Consider the following 14,841-nt stretch of genomic DNA (forward strand, 5'->3'; position numbering starts at 1 on the left):
GGCCACGTAAATACACTTATTAACCCCTAATCTGCCACCTTTAACATCGCAGCCACCTACATTACAGTTATTAACCCCTAATCTGCCACCCCCAATGTCGCCGCCACTATACTAAAGTTATTAATCCCTAAACCTCTTGTCTCCAACATCACTAACACTAAATAAATATATTAACCCCTAAACCTAACCATAACCCTAACGTAACCCTAAGTCTAACCCTAACACCCCCTAACTTAAATATAATTAAAATAAATAAAACTTATTTAAAACTAAATACTTACCTATAAAATAAAACCTAAGCTAGCTACAAAATAACTAATAGTTACATTGTGGCTAGCTTAGGTTTTATTTTTATTCCACAGATAAATTTATATTTATTTTAACTAGGTAGACTAGTTATTAAATAGTTATTAACTATTTACTAGCTACCTAATTAAAATAAATACAAAGTTACCTGTAAAGTAAAACCTAACCTGCCTTACACTAAAACCTAACATCACAATAAAATACATTAAATTATTAAAATACAATTTTTTAAATTACAAAAAAAATAAACACTAAATTAAAAAAAATAAAAAACAAAATTATCAAAAATAAAAACGAATTACTCCTAATCTAATAGCCCTATCAAAATAAAAAAGCCCCCTACAAATAAAAAAAAAACCCTAGCCTACACTAAACTGCCAATGGCCCTCAAAAGGGCCTTTTGCAGGGCATTGCCTGAAAAAATAAATAAAAAAAAAACATAATTTATGCTTACCTGATAAATTCCTTTCTTCTGTAGTGTGATCAGTCCACGGGTCATCATTACTTCTGGGATATTACTCCTCCCCAACAGGAAGTGCAAGAGGATTCACCCAGCAGAGCTGCATATAGCTCCTCCCCTCTACGTCACTCCCAGTCATTCGACCAAGGACCAACGAGAAAGGAAAAGCCAAGGGTGAAGTGGTGACTGGAGTATAAATTAAAAAATATTTACCTGCCTTAAAAACAGGGCGGGCCGTGGACTGATCACACTACAGAAGAAAGGAATTTATCAGGTAAGCATAAATTATGTTTTCTTCTGTTAAGTGTGATCAGTCCACGGGTCATCATTACTTCTGGGATACCAATACCAAAGCAAAAGTACACGGATGACGGGAGGGATAGGCAGGCTCTTTATACAGAAGGAACCACTGCCTGAAGAACCTTTCTCCCAAAAATAGCCTCCGATGAAGCAAAAGTGTCAAATTTGTAAAATTTGGAAAAAGTATGAAGCGAAGACCAAGTTGCAGCCTTGCAAATCTGTTCAACAGAGGCCTCATTCTTGAAGGCCCAAGTGGAAGCCACAGCTCTAGTAGAATGAGCTGTAATTCTTTCAGGAGGCTGCTGTCCAGCAGTCTCATAAGCTAAACGAATTATGCTACGAAGCCAAAAAGAAAGAGAGGTAGCGGAAGCTTTTTGACCTCTCCTCTGCCCAGAGTAAATGACAAACAGAGAAGACGTTTGTCGAAATTCCTTAGTTGCCTGTAAGTAAAATTTTAGAGCACGGACTACATCCAGGTTGTGCAGTAGACGTTCCTTCTTTGAAGAAGGATTTGGGCATAAAGAAGGAACAACAATCTCTTGATTGATATTCCTGTTAGTAACTACCTTAGGTAAGAACCCAGGTTTAGTACGCAGGACTACCTTATCCGAATGAAAAATCAAATAAGGAGAATCACAATGTAAGGCTGATAATTCAGAGACTCTTCGAGCCGAGGAAATAGCCATTAAAAATAGAACTTTCCAAGATAACAACTTTATATCAATGGAATGAAGGGGTTCAAACGGAACGCCCTGTAAAACATTAAGAACAAGGTTTAAACTCCATGGTGGAGCAACAGTTTTAAACACAGGCTTAATCCTGGTCAAAGCCTGACAAAAAGCCTGGACGTCAGGAACTTCTGACAGACGTTTGTGTAACAGAATGGACAGAGCTGAGATCTGTCCCTTTAAAGAACTAGCAGATAAACCCTTTTCTAAACCTTCTTGTAGAAAAGACAATATCCTAGGAATCCTAACCTTACTCCAAGAGTAACCTTTGGATTCACACCAATATAGGTATTTACGCCATATCTTATGGTAAATCTTTCTGGTAACAGGTTTCCTAGCCTGTATTAAGGTATCAATAACTGACTCAGAAAACCCACGTCTTGATAAAATCAAGCGTTCAATTTCCAAGCAGTCAGCTTCAGAGAAGTTAGATTTTGATGTTTGAAGGGACCCTGTATCAGAAGGTCCTGTTTCAGAGGTAGAGACCAAGGTGGACAGGATGACATGTCCACCAGGTCTGCATACCAAGTCCTGCGTGGCCACGCAGGTGCTATTAGAATCACTGATGCTCTCTCTTGTTTGATTCTGGCAATCAATCGAGGAAGCAACGGAAAGGGTGGAAACACGTAAGCCATCCTGAAGTCCCAAGGTGCTGTCAGAGCATCTATCAGGACTGCTCCTGGATCCCTGGATCTGGACCCGTAACGAGGAAGCTTGGCGTTCTGTCGAGACGCCATGAGATCTATCTCTGGTTTGCCCCAACGTCGAAGTATTTGGGCAAAGACCTCCGGATGAAGTTCCCACTCCCCCGGATGAAAAGTCTGACGACTTAAGAAATCCGCCTCCCAGTTCTCCACTCCCGGGATGTGGATTGCTGACAGGTGGCAAGAGTGAGACTCTGCCCAGCGAATTATCTTTGATACTTCCATCATAGCTAGGGAGCTTCTTGTCCCTCCCTGATGGTTGATGTAAGCTACAGTCGTGATGTTGTCCGACTGAAACCTGATGAACCCCCGAGTTGTCAACTGGGGCCAGGCCAGGAGGGCATTGAGAACTGCTCTCAATTCCAGAATGTTTATTGGCAGGAGACTCTCCTCCTGACTCCATTGTCCCTGAGCCTTCAGAGAATTCCAGACGGCACCCCAACCTAGAAGGCTGGCGTCTGTTGTTACAATTGTCCAGTCTGGTCTGCTGAATGGCATCCCCCTGGACAGATGTGGCCGAGAAAGCCACCATAGAAGAGAATTTCTGGTCTCTTGATCCAGATTCAGAGAAGGGGATAAGTCTGAGTAATCCCCATTCCACTGACTTAGCATGCACAGTTGCAGTGGTCTGAGGTGTAAGCGTGCAAAGGGTACTATGTCCATTGCCGCTACCATTAAGCCGATTACCTCCATGTATTGAGCCACTGACGGGTGTTGAATGGAATGAAGGGTGCGGCAAGCACTTTGAAGTCTTGTTAGCCTGTCCTCTGTCAGGTAAATCTTCATTTCTACAGAATCTATAAGAGTCCCCAGGAAGGGAACTCTTGTGAGTGGAACGAGTGAACTTTTCTTTTCGTTCACCTTCCATCCATGTGACCTTAGAAATGCCAGCACTAACTCTGTATGAGACTTGGCAGTTTGAAAGCTTGAAGCTTGTATCAGAATGTCGTCTAGGTATGGAGCTACCGAGATTCCCCGCGGTCTTAGTACCGCCAGAAGAGCACCCAGAACCTTTGTGAAGATTCTTGGAGCTGTAGCCAATCCGAATGGAAGAGCCACAAACTGGTAATGCCTGTCTAGGAAGGCAAACCTTAGGTACCGATAATGATCTTTGTGAATCGGTATGTGAAGGTAAGCATCTTTTAAATCTACAGTGGTCATGTACTGACCTTCTTGGATCATAGGTAAAATTGTCCGAATAGTCTCCATCTTGAACGATGGAACTCTTAGGAATTTGTTTAGGATCTTTAAGTCCAGGATTGGTCTGAAAGTTCCCTCTTTTTTGGGAACCACAAACAGATTTGAGTAAAACCCCTGTCCCTGTTCTGATCGTGGAACTGGATGGATTACTCCCATTAACAAGAGCTCTTGTACGCAGCGTAGAAACGCCTCTTTCTTTGTCTGGATTGTTGACAATCTTGACAGATGAAATCTCTCTCTTGGAGGAGAGTATTTGAAGTCCAGAAGGTATCCCTGAGATATTATCTCTAGCGCCCAGGGATCCTGAACATCTCTTGCCCAAGCCTGGGCGAAGAGAGAAAGTCTGCCCCCCACTAGATCCGATCCCGGATCGGGGGCCCTCAATTCATGCTGTTTTAGGGGCAGCAGCAGGTTTCCTAGTCTGCTTGCCCTTGTTCCAGGACTGGTTAGGTTTCCAGCCTTGTCTGTAGCGAGCAACAGCTCCTTCCTGTTTTGGTGCAGAGGAAGTTGATGCTGCTCCTACTTTGAAATTACGAAAGGAACGAAAATTAGACTGTCTAGTCTTGGCTTTGGCTTTGTCCTGAGGCAGGGCATGGCCTTTACCTCCTGTAATGTCAGCGATAATCTCTTTCAACCCGGGCCCGAATAAGGTCTGCCCTTTGAAAGGTATATTAAGCAATTTAGACTTAGAAGTAACATCAGCTGACCAGGATTTTAGCCACAGCGCCCTGCGTGCCTGAATGGCGAATCCTGAATTCTTCGCCGTAAGTTTAGTAAGATGTACTACGGCCTCCGAAATGAATGAATTAGCTAGTTTAAGGACTCTAAGCCTGTCCGTAATGTCGTCCAGAGTAGCTGAACCAATGTTCTCTTCCAGAGACTCAATCCAGAATGCCGCTGCAGCCGTGATCGGCGCAATGCATGCAAGGGGTTGCAATATAAAACCTTGTTGAACAAACATTTTCTTAAGGTAACCCTCTAACTTTTTATCCATTGGATCTGAAAAAGCACAGCTATCCTCCACCGGGATAGTGGTACGCTTAGCTAAGGTAGAAACTGCTCCCTCCACCTTAGGGACCGTTTGTCATAAGTCTCTTGTGGTGGCGTCTATTGGAAACATTTTTCTAAATATCGGAGGGGGTGAGAACGGCACACCGGGTCTATCCCACTCCTTAGTAACAATTTCAGTAAGTCTCTTAGGTATAGGAAAAACCTCAGTACTCGTCGGTACCGCAAAATATTTATCCAACCTACACATTTTCTCTGGTATTGCAACTGTGTTACAATCATTCAGAGCCGCTAACACCTCCCCTAGTAATACACGGAGGTTTTCCTTCATCCTCTGAATCAGACATGTTTAACACACTAGCAAATAAACTTGCAACATTTATTCACTCAGTACCTCAGCAAATGAAAACGATTTTACATTCCAGCAAAAACGTTAAACATAATCTCTAGTTATTAAACAGCTTTATGTATTTCTTACAGTGTAATTCTAGTGAAGTACCATTCCCCAGAATACTGAAGTGAAAAGTATACATACATGACATTATATCGGTATGGCAGGATTTTCTCATCAATTCCATTGTCAGAAAATAAAAACTGCTACATACCTCTATGCAGATTCATCTGCCCGCTGTCCCCTGATCTGAAGTTTACCTCTCCTCAGATGGCCGAGAAACAGCAATATGATCTTAACTACTCCGGCTAAAATCATAACAAAAACTCTGGTAGATTCTTCTTCAAAATCTGCCAGAGAGATAATAACACACTCCGGTGCTATTTTAAAATAACAAACTTTTGATTGAAGATATAAAACTAAGTATAATCACCATAGTCCTCTCACACATCCTATCTAGTCGTTGGGTGCAAGAGAATGACTGGGAGTGACGTAGAGGGGAGGAGCTATATGCAGCTCTGCTGGGTGAATCCTCTTGCACTTCCTGTTGGGGAGGAGTAATATCCCAGAAGTAATGATGACCCGTGGACTGATCACACTTAACAGAAGAAAATACAAACAAACCACCCAACAGTAAAACCACCCACCCAACCAAACCCTCCTAAATAAACCGGACATCAATCCTCATCCAGGCAGCAGAAGTCTTCATCGAAGCCGGCAGAAGTCTTCATCAGAGTCAGCAGAAGTCTTCATCCAAGCGGGCAGAAGTCTTCATCCAAGCGGGCAGAAGTCTTCATCCAAGCGGGCAGAAGTCTTCATCCAAGCGGGCTGAAGTCTTCATCCAAGCGGGCTGAAGTCTTCATCCAAGCGGGCTGAAGTCTTCATCCAAGCGGGCTGAAGTCTTCATCCAAGCGGGCTGAAGTCTTCATCCAAGCGGGCTGAAGTCTTCATCCAAGCGGGCTGAAGTCTTCATCCAAGCGGGCTGAAGTCTTCATCCAAGCGGGCTGAAGTCCTCATCCAAGCCGGCAGAAGTCTTCATCCAGACGGCATCTTCTATCTTCATCCATCTGGCACAGGTCCATTTTCAAGACATCCGGCGCGGAGCATCCTCTTCTTCCGATGGTTGCTGTAGAATGACGTTTCCCTTTAAGTGACGTCATCCAAGATGGCGTCCCTTACATTCCGATTGGCTGATAGAATTCTATCAGCCAGTAGGAATTAAAGGGGGAAAATCCTATTGGCTGTTGCAATCAGCCAATAGGATTGAGCTTTCATTCTATTGGCTGATCCAATCAGCCAATAGGATTGAGCTCGCATTCTATTGGCTGATTGGATCAGCCAATAGGATATTTTTTCCTTTAATTCCTATTGGCTGATAGAATTCTATTAGCCTATCGGAATGTAAGGGATGCCATATGTCACTTAAAGGGAAACTTCATTCTACAGTGACCATCGGAAGAAGAGGATACTCTGCGCCGGATGGATGAAGATAGAAGATGCCGTCTGGATGAAGACTTCTGCCCGCTTGGATGAAGACTTCTGCCGGCTTTGATGAGGATTTCTGCCGGCTGGATGAGGATGGATATCCAGTCTTCGAAAACTGTAAGTGGATTGTTGGGGGTTATTCTTAGTTTTTTTAAAGGGTTTATTGGATGGGTTTTATTTTTAGCTTAGGGTTTGGGCAAAGTAAAAGAGCTAAATGCCCTTTTAAGGGCAATGCCTATCCGAATGCCATTTTCAGGGCAATGATTAGCTTAGGTTTATTTAGATAGGTTTTTATTTGGGGGGTTGGGTTGGGTGGGTTTTACTGTTGGCGGGTTGTTTGTATTTTATTTTACAGGTAAAAGAGCTGATTTCTTTGGGGCAATGCCCCGCAAAAGGCCCTTATAAGGGCCATTGGCAGTTTAGTGTAGACTAGGGTTTTTTTTTATTGGGGGGGGCTTTTATATTTTGATAGGGCTATTAGATTAGGAGTAATTCGTTTTTGTTTTTGATAATTTCGTTTTTTATTTTGTGTAATTTAGTGCTGATTTTTTTTGTAATTTAGATAATTGTATTTTAATATTTTAATTTATCTTATTTTATTGTAATGTTAGGTTTTAGTGTAAGGCAGGCTAGGTTTAATGTTACAGTTAAGTTTGTATTTATTTTAACTAGGTAGCTAGTAAATAGTTAATAACTATTTACTAACTAGTCTAGCTAGTTAAAATAAATACAAACTTACCTGTGAAATAAAAATAAGACCTAAGATAGCTACAATATATCTATTAGTTATATTGTAGCTAGCTTAGTTTTTTTTACAGGTAAGTATTTATTTAGTTTTAAATAGGAATTATTTAGGTAATAATTATAAGGTTTATTTAGATTTATTCTAATTATATTTAAGTTAGGGGGTGTTAGGGTTAGGGGTAATATATTTATGTAGTGATGTGGGAGGCCAGAGGTTTAGGGGTTAATAGTTTAATTTAGTATATTTTGTTGTGAGGGGCTTGCAGTTTAGTGGTTAAAAGGTTTATTATAGCGGCGGTGTGGGCGGACAGCAGATTAGGGGTTAATAATATTTAAATAGTGTTTGCGATGCTGAGGCGGTTTAGGGGTTAATAGGTTTATTATAGTGGTGACGATGTCGGGGAGCGGCGGAATAGGGGTTAATACATTTTAATAGTGGCAGCGATGTCCGGAGCGGCAGATTAGGGGTTAATAAATTTATTATAGTGTTTGCGATGCGGGAGGGCCTCAGTTTAGGGGTTAATAGGTAGTTTATGGGTGTTTAGTGTACTTTTTAACACTTTAGTTATGAGTTTTATGTTACAGCTTTGTAGCGTAAAACTCATAACTACTGACTTTAGATGGCGGTACGGATCTTGTCATTTTAGGCTGTACCGCTCACTTTTTGGCCTCACCTCAAAATTCGTAATACTGGCACTATGGGAATCCGATAAAAAAGGACTTTTTTTAAAAGTGCGGTACTGACGTTGCGTGACGGCCAAAAAGGTGTGCGGTACAGCTATTCCGACAAGATTTGTAATAGCGAAGTTAGGGAAAAAGCATTGTTATGAAGCATAACAATGCTTTTTCACTCATAACGCAAAACACGTAATCTAGCTGTTTGTTATTATAAATAGGGGCAGATCGGACATCACAATCTAGTTGCACAAAAAAAAAACAACATATAGCTCAAGCACTCGGTCCAGAACCAAACAAATAAAGCAACGGCTATTACTTTCTATGGGAGTTGCTAAAGTATAATACGGACAGTATGATTGTTGCCAACACTTATAACATTTTTTAAAGGCACAACTAAATTCAGTTATACAATAGATTAAAGGGACATAATACTCCTATGCTAAATCACTTGAAACTGATGCAGTATAACTGTAAAAAGCTGACAGGAAAATATCACCTGAGCATCTCTATGTAAAAAAGGAAAATATTTTACCTCACAATTTCCTCAGCTCAGCAGAGTAAGTTCTGTGTAAAAAGTTATACTCCGCTACTCCCAGCTGCAGGTAAAAAAAAAAAAAATGAAGAAATGAACAGCAGCCAATCAGCATCAGCAGTGCTGAGGTCATGAACTCTTTTACCGTGATCTCATGAGATTTGACTTAACTCGCATGAGATTTCATAGTAAGCTGAATAGGGAAATAATATGAGAGTGCACAAGACTCATCCCCTAAGCTGTCCCAGGACAGACACACTAAAATGCTGCTTAGAAATCCTTTACAATGGGAGGTGGCTACTGAGGAACTTTTGAGGTAAAATATCTTTCTTTTTTACATAGAGATGTTCAGGAGATATTTTCTAGTCAGCTTTTTACAGCTATGCTGCATCACTTTCAAGTGTTTAAACATTTGGGTATTATGGCCCTTTAAAAGGGGAATGATAGAACCCCAAATTTCTCTTTTGTGATTTTTCGTTTAGTGATACAATTTTAAACAACAACATTCCAATTGACTTTGTTTAGTTCTCCTGTTATTCTCTGTTGAAGATATTTAGGTAGGTAGCGTACACACGTCAGGAGCACTAAAGGCCAGGAAATAGTGCTGAAATCTAGTGCTCTTGCAAATAGATAACATCCTCGCAAAACTGCCTCTGCATAGTGCTCCCGACACGTGCACGCTCCTGAACTCACAGCCTTGTTTTTCAGCAAAAGATACGAAGAGAACAATGAAAATTTGATAAACAAAGTAAATTAGAAAGTTGTTTAAAATTGCATGCACTGAATCTGAATCATGAAAGAGAATTTGGGGATTTTCATGTCCCTTTAAGTGCTTTGGTATTGATATAAATAAATACAAAATAAAGATAATAGTGGCTTTGGTGCTTACTTGTCATTGATACCCAGGTCTTCCAATGCTTCAGTAACTCTTCTTGGGAGGTTCTCTTGAGGCAGATTCAATTTCAGAGCCCACCGGCCTGCAGTTTCACAGTCACTGTGACGAAGTAGCAAAGAGATCAGCTGTTCTTGCAGCCAGCGGTTGTCTTTCACTGTGTTCTAGAAAGCAGAGGTGAAGAAAGATTGTAGAACTTCTACATCAGCATGAGATACAATAATATATATATGTGTGTACCCGCATACTCACTCAACACACAGCCCAGGTTTCCCATAACATTAAAGGGACAGTCCACACCAGAATTTTTGTTGTTTAAAAAGATAGATAATCCCTTTATTACCCATTCCCTAGTTTTGCATAACCAACACAGTTATAATAATATACTTTTAACCTCTGTGATTATCTTATATCTAAGCCTCTGCAAACTGCCCCCTTATTTCGGTTCTTTTGACAGACTTGCTTTTTAGCCAATCCGTGCTCACTCCAGGGTAACTTCACATGCATGAGCTCAATGTTATCTATATGAAACACATGAACTAATGCCCTCTAGTGGTCAAAATGCATTCAGATTAGAGGCAGACTTCAAGGTCTAAGAAATTAGCATATGAACCTCCTAGGTTTAGCTTTCAACTAAGAATACCAAGAGAACAAAGCAAAATTGGTGATAAAAGTAAATTGGAAAGTTGTTTAAAATTACATTCATTAAATCATGAAAGTATTTTTGGACTTGACTGTCACTTTAATACAAATCATTTTATTTGCATTAATTTTCCTTTATGAACAAGCTTGTGTGAAGAGTTGAAGACACTTAGCCAAGCTGAACGTACATTTGAAGAACAAAAGGATATCGACAGCAACCGCCTTTTCCTTTCAGCCTATTAGCTTCACTGTTGCAGTTTGGTTAGTAATTGCAACTTAGCCTACCGTTGTACCAAGAACCCCGCCTGCTCTCCTGTTTCCCGGTGCGCAGTGCTTTATCAAATTTTGTGGGGAGCAAGTTATTCTGCTGAGGTCTCCAAATCTTTATGCATATACTTATTGATCACTTTTATTTGCCCGAGAAGGATGGCCCTATTTTTTGGTTTCCTGACATGCACACGGCACATTAAGTTGTGTGAGTCGGGAGCTAAAAAAAAAAGCTGTGAGCATTAAACTGGTGTGGTCTAAAAAACAGTGTGTGCGTGCACGCAAGGAAACGGTGTCGGCATGCTGGATATAATGTATATCCAATTGTTTTGCACCAACTTGTGAAAAATTTTAAGAGACCTCCAGTTTAAGAAGCACGGCTCTATTTTAAGTAAACATAATTAAAATGTTATATATTACAGTTAAGTGTTTCATGCTCACATTCAGTCCTTGGCTAAATCCTGCCGCTTCCACCTTAAAAGCATCTCTAAAATTAGACATTTTCTTACACAAGATACAACTAAGATTTTAATCCACTCTCTCATCCTTTCCCGCCACGACTATTGCAACTCCGTCCTCTCTGGCCTACCTAGCTGCCGTCTAGCTCCATTACAATGCATAATGAATGCCTCTGCCAGGCTCATCTTCCTTACACGTCGCTTTTCATTTGCTGCACCTCTCTGCCAACCCCTTTAACTGGCTTCCTTTTGCCTCCAGCATTAAACAATAAATTCTGACTCTGACATACAAAGCCCTCAACTGCACTGCTCCCCCCAATATCTCAGACCTTGTCTCCAGATACTCTCCCTCCCGTCCCCTTCGCTCTGCTCACAACCTCCTACTCTCCTCCTCTCTTGTCACCTCATCACACTCCCGTTTACAGGACTTCTCCAGACTGGCTCCCATCTTGTGGAACTCTCTGCCTCGCTCCACAAGACTCTCCACTAGTTTTGAAAGCTTCAAGCTCTCCCTAAAGACTCTTCAGGTTCAGGGATGCATACAACCTATGCTAACCTTACTTTATACCAGTTCCTCTCCTCCATTGATATCCCCTTGAACCCCCTTAACATGTAAGCCTAAGAGTCCAGCTGTTTGTAGATCACCTTCTTCAGAGCTGACTACAACAGTGCGACTCTCGGCAGGGTCCTCTACCCATTTTATCCCTATAAATGTTACCTTGCATACCGCCTATGTTTATAGTACTGCAGACTCTGTTGGCGCTCTACATATAATCGATAATAATAATAATAATAATCATCACTATTAGTGATGTAGTGATGATGCAGGAGGGGGGTGGTTTCATTGTCCTTTTTGTTTTTTTGGGTATACATTTTAAATGTAATGTGTAACCGTGACCAGTGGGTGGGGTTTGAGACTAGATGTTTTAATTGTGATGCAATATGCACCTGTTGAATTGTACACCCGTTTGGTATAAACAGTGGTGCAGGTAATGCCCAAATTATTCACACGACTAAGGGCTAAAAACTTTGTGATTTTTGTTTTCTCTGTACTCAATAAACCTGCCTTTAAGGATTTGGACAAGTGCTGCTGCTTTTTGTGTCCCCTCAGTAATACGAGCGTACCCAAATGTGCACTGGTATTAAAAGTTAAGCGTAATGCGAACACGACCTCGCGTTCCCATTACCTTGAGGCTTTTCGATCATGAGAGCATGCTTCTATAGGCTCCAATGGGAGCCTCAATCTCATGCTGTGAGAAATGTCAAAGACCCTAGAGCAGTGAAGGGAGCAAGTCACACAGCCTTGGGCAGAAAATAAAAAATATATATGAATATAAATATATACATATATATTTATGTGTTTATTAGTGTATATACCAAAGAAAAAAGACAAAACCACACTCCGTAAAAATTTGATGATTTATTGAATATATTTAAAATTCAAAAATAGAAATATGTGACAGCCTAGCCACTTGTTTGGGGAAAGAGCGCAGCACACGGGCTTACGCGTTTCGGCTGTTAGCCGTAATCATAGCCTGTTGTGTGTCTGTGCTCCCTGCCTTTAAGAACACCTGAATCATTTCTAATTGGTTAAAAACATTATGCGCTATTCCTCCTTCTAATGCCCAGGTAATGCTGAACACCTACAGCTGTGTACTTAACCCTATCACTCTTTAAGTCACTACTTTTATCTGCTATTATTTAGCTACTCATACTTATATTAGAGAATTGTGCTTTCTATATCATGTGTGATTAAAGGGATATGCCAGATGAAACACATTGGAACAAATCTATCTATAGCTTAGACTTCTGAGGAAAATCTACTTAATACCCCAATGTTATAGGAAAGATATTGTTTGGCCTCTTGAATACAAAAATATTAATTATAGTGAATTACATTGGCTCAACTTTTCTTGAAAAGACATGCCGATATACACTATTAGTGTGGGTGGGAAATGTTACATATACTTGTTTATTCTATATAACCCTCATGATATCTTTTCTTGGGGGTTTCTCCACACTTGATCAGATTGGCTGTGGGAAACCACAGACATATTATGTGTATATTGTTTCCCTAATATCTACTCCACACCCTTCTCTAGAAGCTTATCTAACATGTTTGCTACTTGTCAGAGAACCTATTTATGTAACTACACTTTATTAGGAATACAAAGAGAGATAAATTAGTTACTATGTTGGAGTAATCTTAAAGAATATAAGTGCATGTATGGTGTGTTAGGGGTAATGTAACCCTTGGAGTTGAATGATAGGGGTAGATCATTCCCAATAGTTAATAATATCATACCTGGAATTGAGACCCTCAGGGAGTCTTGTTCTGAGTCTCAAAATCCAGAACATCTCCCTTCTTGCTAAGAGTTTATCTAAATTACCTCCCCTTTTGGGGACTTTTATTTCCTCTATAGCACACCACCTTAATGTGTTTATTTCTCCATTGTGTCTCTCAGTGAAGTGTTTAACCAGGGGGGTTTGGGATTTACCTCTGGAAATTGTGGATCTATGCTCCCTTATTCTTGTCTTAATGTCCCTTGAGGTGAGACCAATATACTGAACTTTACATTTTTGACATGTGAGCATATATATGACACTCTCTGTCATACAATTCATACAGGTGTTTATCTGAAAGACCTCTCCTGTCACCTGGGACTTTATTAGTGTATATACACATATAACAAATATATATGTATTTAAGCATATACATATATATATATTTATTAATAATGATAACAGTAACCATAGACTTCAATGTAAAGGCGCTTTCATTACCTTTTCTTTCTAACACCCCACATCCCCTCACTTTAACCCCTTATACAGGTATACCTCACACATACAGCGGTAAAGTGAAACAATGCGGTTTTAGCTTTCTTTTCACTTGTCAGTGTATGTAAAAACATGAAAACACGATTAAACTAACATATATTAGGGGTGCAATAGCACTAAGTTTAGTTTAACACCAGCACAGCACAGTATTAAAAATAAACTGTACCTGTAAAATAGTGACAATTACTGTAGTAAAATTTGCCAGACTACAACAATGAGACACAGATTGCACTATAAAGCTGAAAACAGGGCGAACTGCGCATAACAAAATGGTGCCAGTCACTTTTCTCGCAATCTCACGAGTACAGCACTGTTACAAAATCCTTGGAGGTTGAACTTCAGCTCCGCAAAGCGCTGTAAAGTTAGGTATACCTGCAACTGCTTCAGGTAGTTATTTTAAAAAAAAATAATGATGCTCATATGGAACTGTCCACTTTATTTGGAGGTCCAATTGGGGGTACATTTTTTTAATTAACCAGAGATCTGACCTCTGGTTAATTGCGCTAAGCACAAAGTGCTCCTGAGAGCTTGCGTGACGATTAACCAGCCACTTGTAATGGCTGGTCATTTAACGTGCGCCCATAAACAGGCAAATTTGCCCCTTTACGGGCGCATTTTAAAATAGAGCTCCACTTGTAATCTAGCCTATTATCTACAAAACCGTAAACCTGTCGCTGAAACACGACACACTGTAAATAGCTCACAAACATCTTTACTGTTTTATATATTTCTTTGTAAAAGCTTGAAGAATCCTTTATCATCAGCAAGATGTGGTTTGACATTTTAAACAAACAATAGTCTTTATTTTATAAACAAAGAATTGCTGGAGATACCAAGAGACACAGGTAGCATGTTCCCCAGTGTTCTGTTAAACTTATTTAAAGGGACATGAAGCTCAAAAATTTTCTTTCATGATTCAGATAGAGAATACACGTTTAAAAAAGTTTTCAATTTACTTCAATTATCAAATTTGCTTCGTTCTTAAAGGGACAGTAAAGTCAAAACTAAACTTTCATGATACAGATAGGGCATGCAATTTTAAACAACTTTCCAATTTACTTTTATCATCAAATTTGCTTTGTTCCCTTGGTGGTATTTTTGAAAAGCTAAACCTAGCTAGACTCAAACTGATTTCTAAACAGTTGAAAACCGCCTCCTAGCTCAGAGCATTTTGAAAGTTTTTCACAGTTAGACTGTGCTAGTTCACA

General features: G+C 40.1%; 1 protein-coding gene across 1 annotated transcript in view; it reads right to left on the reverse strand.

The window, feature by feature from the left end:
* The window catches only part of EXD3 (exonuclease 3'-5' domain containing 3), an 849,727-nt gene that overhangs the window by 462,327 nt on the left and 372,559 nt on the right, over positions 1 to 14,841 (reverse strand). Inside the window, exon 11 of the mRNA XM_053695892.1 lies at positions 9,426 to 9,592. Within this exon, the coding sequence (XP_053551867.1) occupies positions 9,426 to 9,592 (167 nt within the window). The remainder of the gene's footprint in view (positions 1 to 9,425; positions 9,593 to 14,841) is intronic.

Source organism: Bombina bombina, chromosome 12 (genome assembly GCF_027579735.1).
Source record: "Bombina bombina isolate aBomBom1 chromosome 12, aBomBom1.pri, whole genome shotgun sequence".
NCBI lineage: Eukaryota > Metazoa > Chordata > Amphibia > Anura > Bombinatoridae > Bombina > Bombina bombina.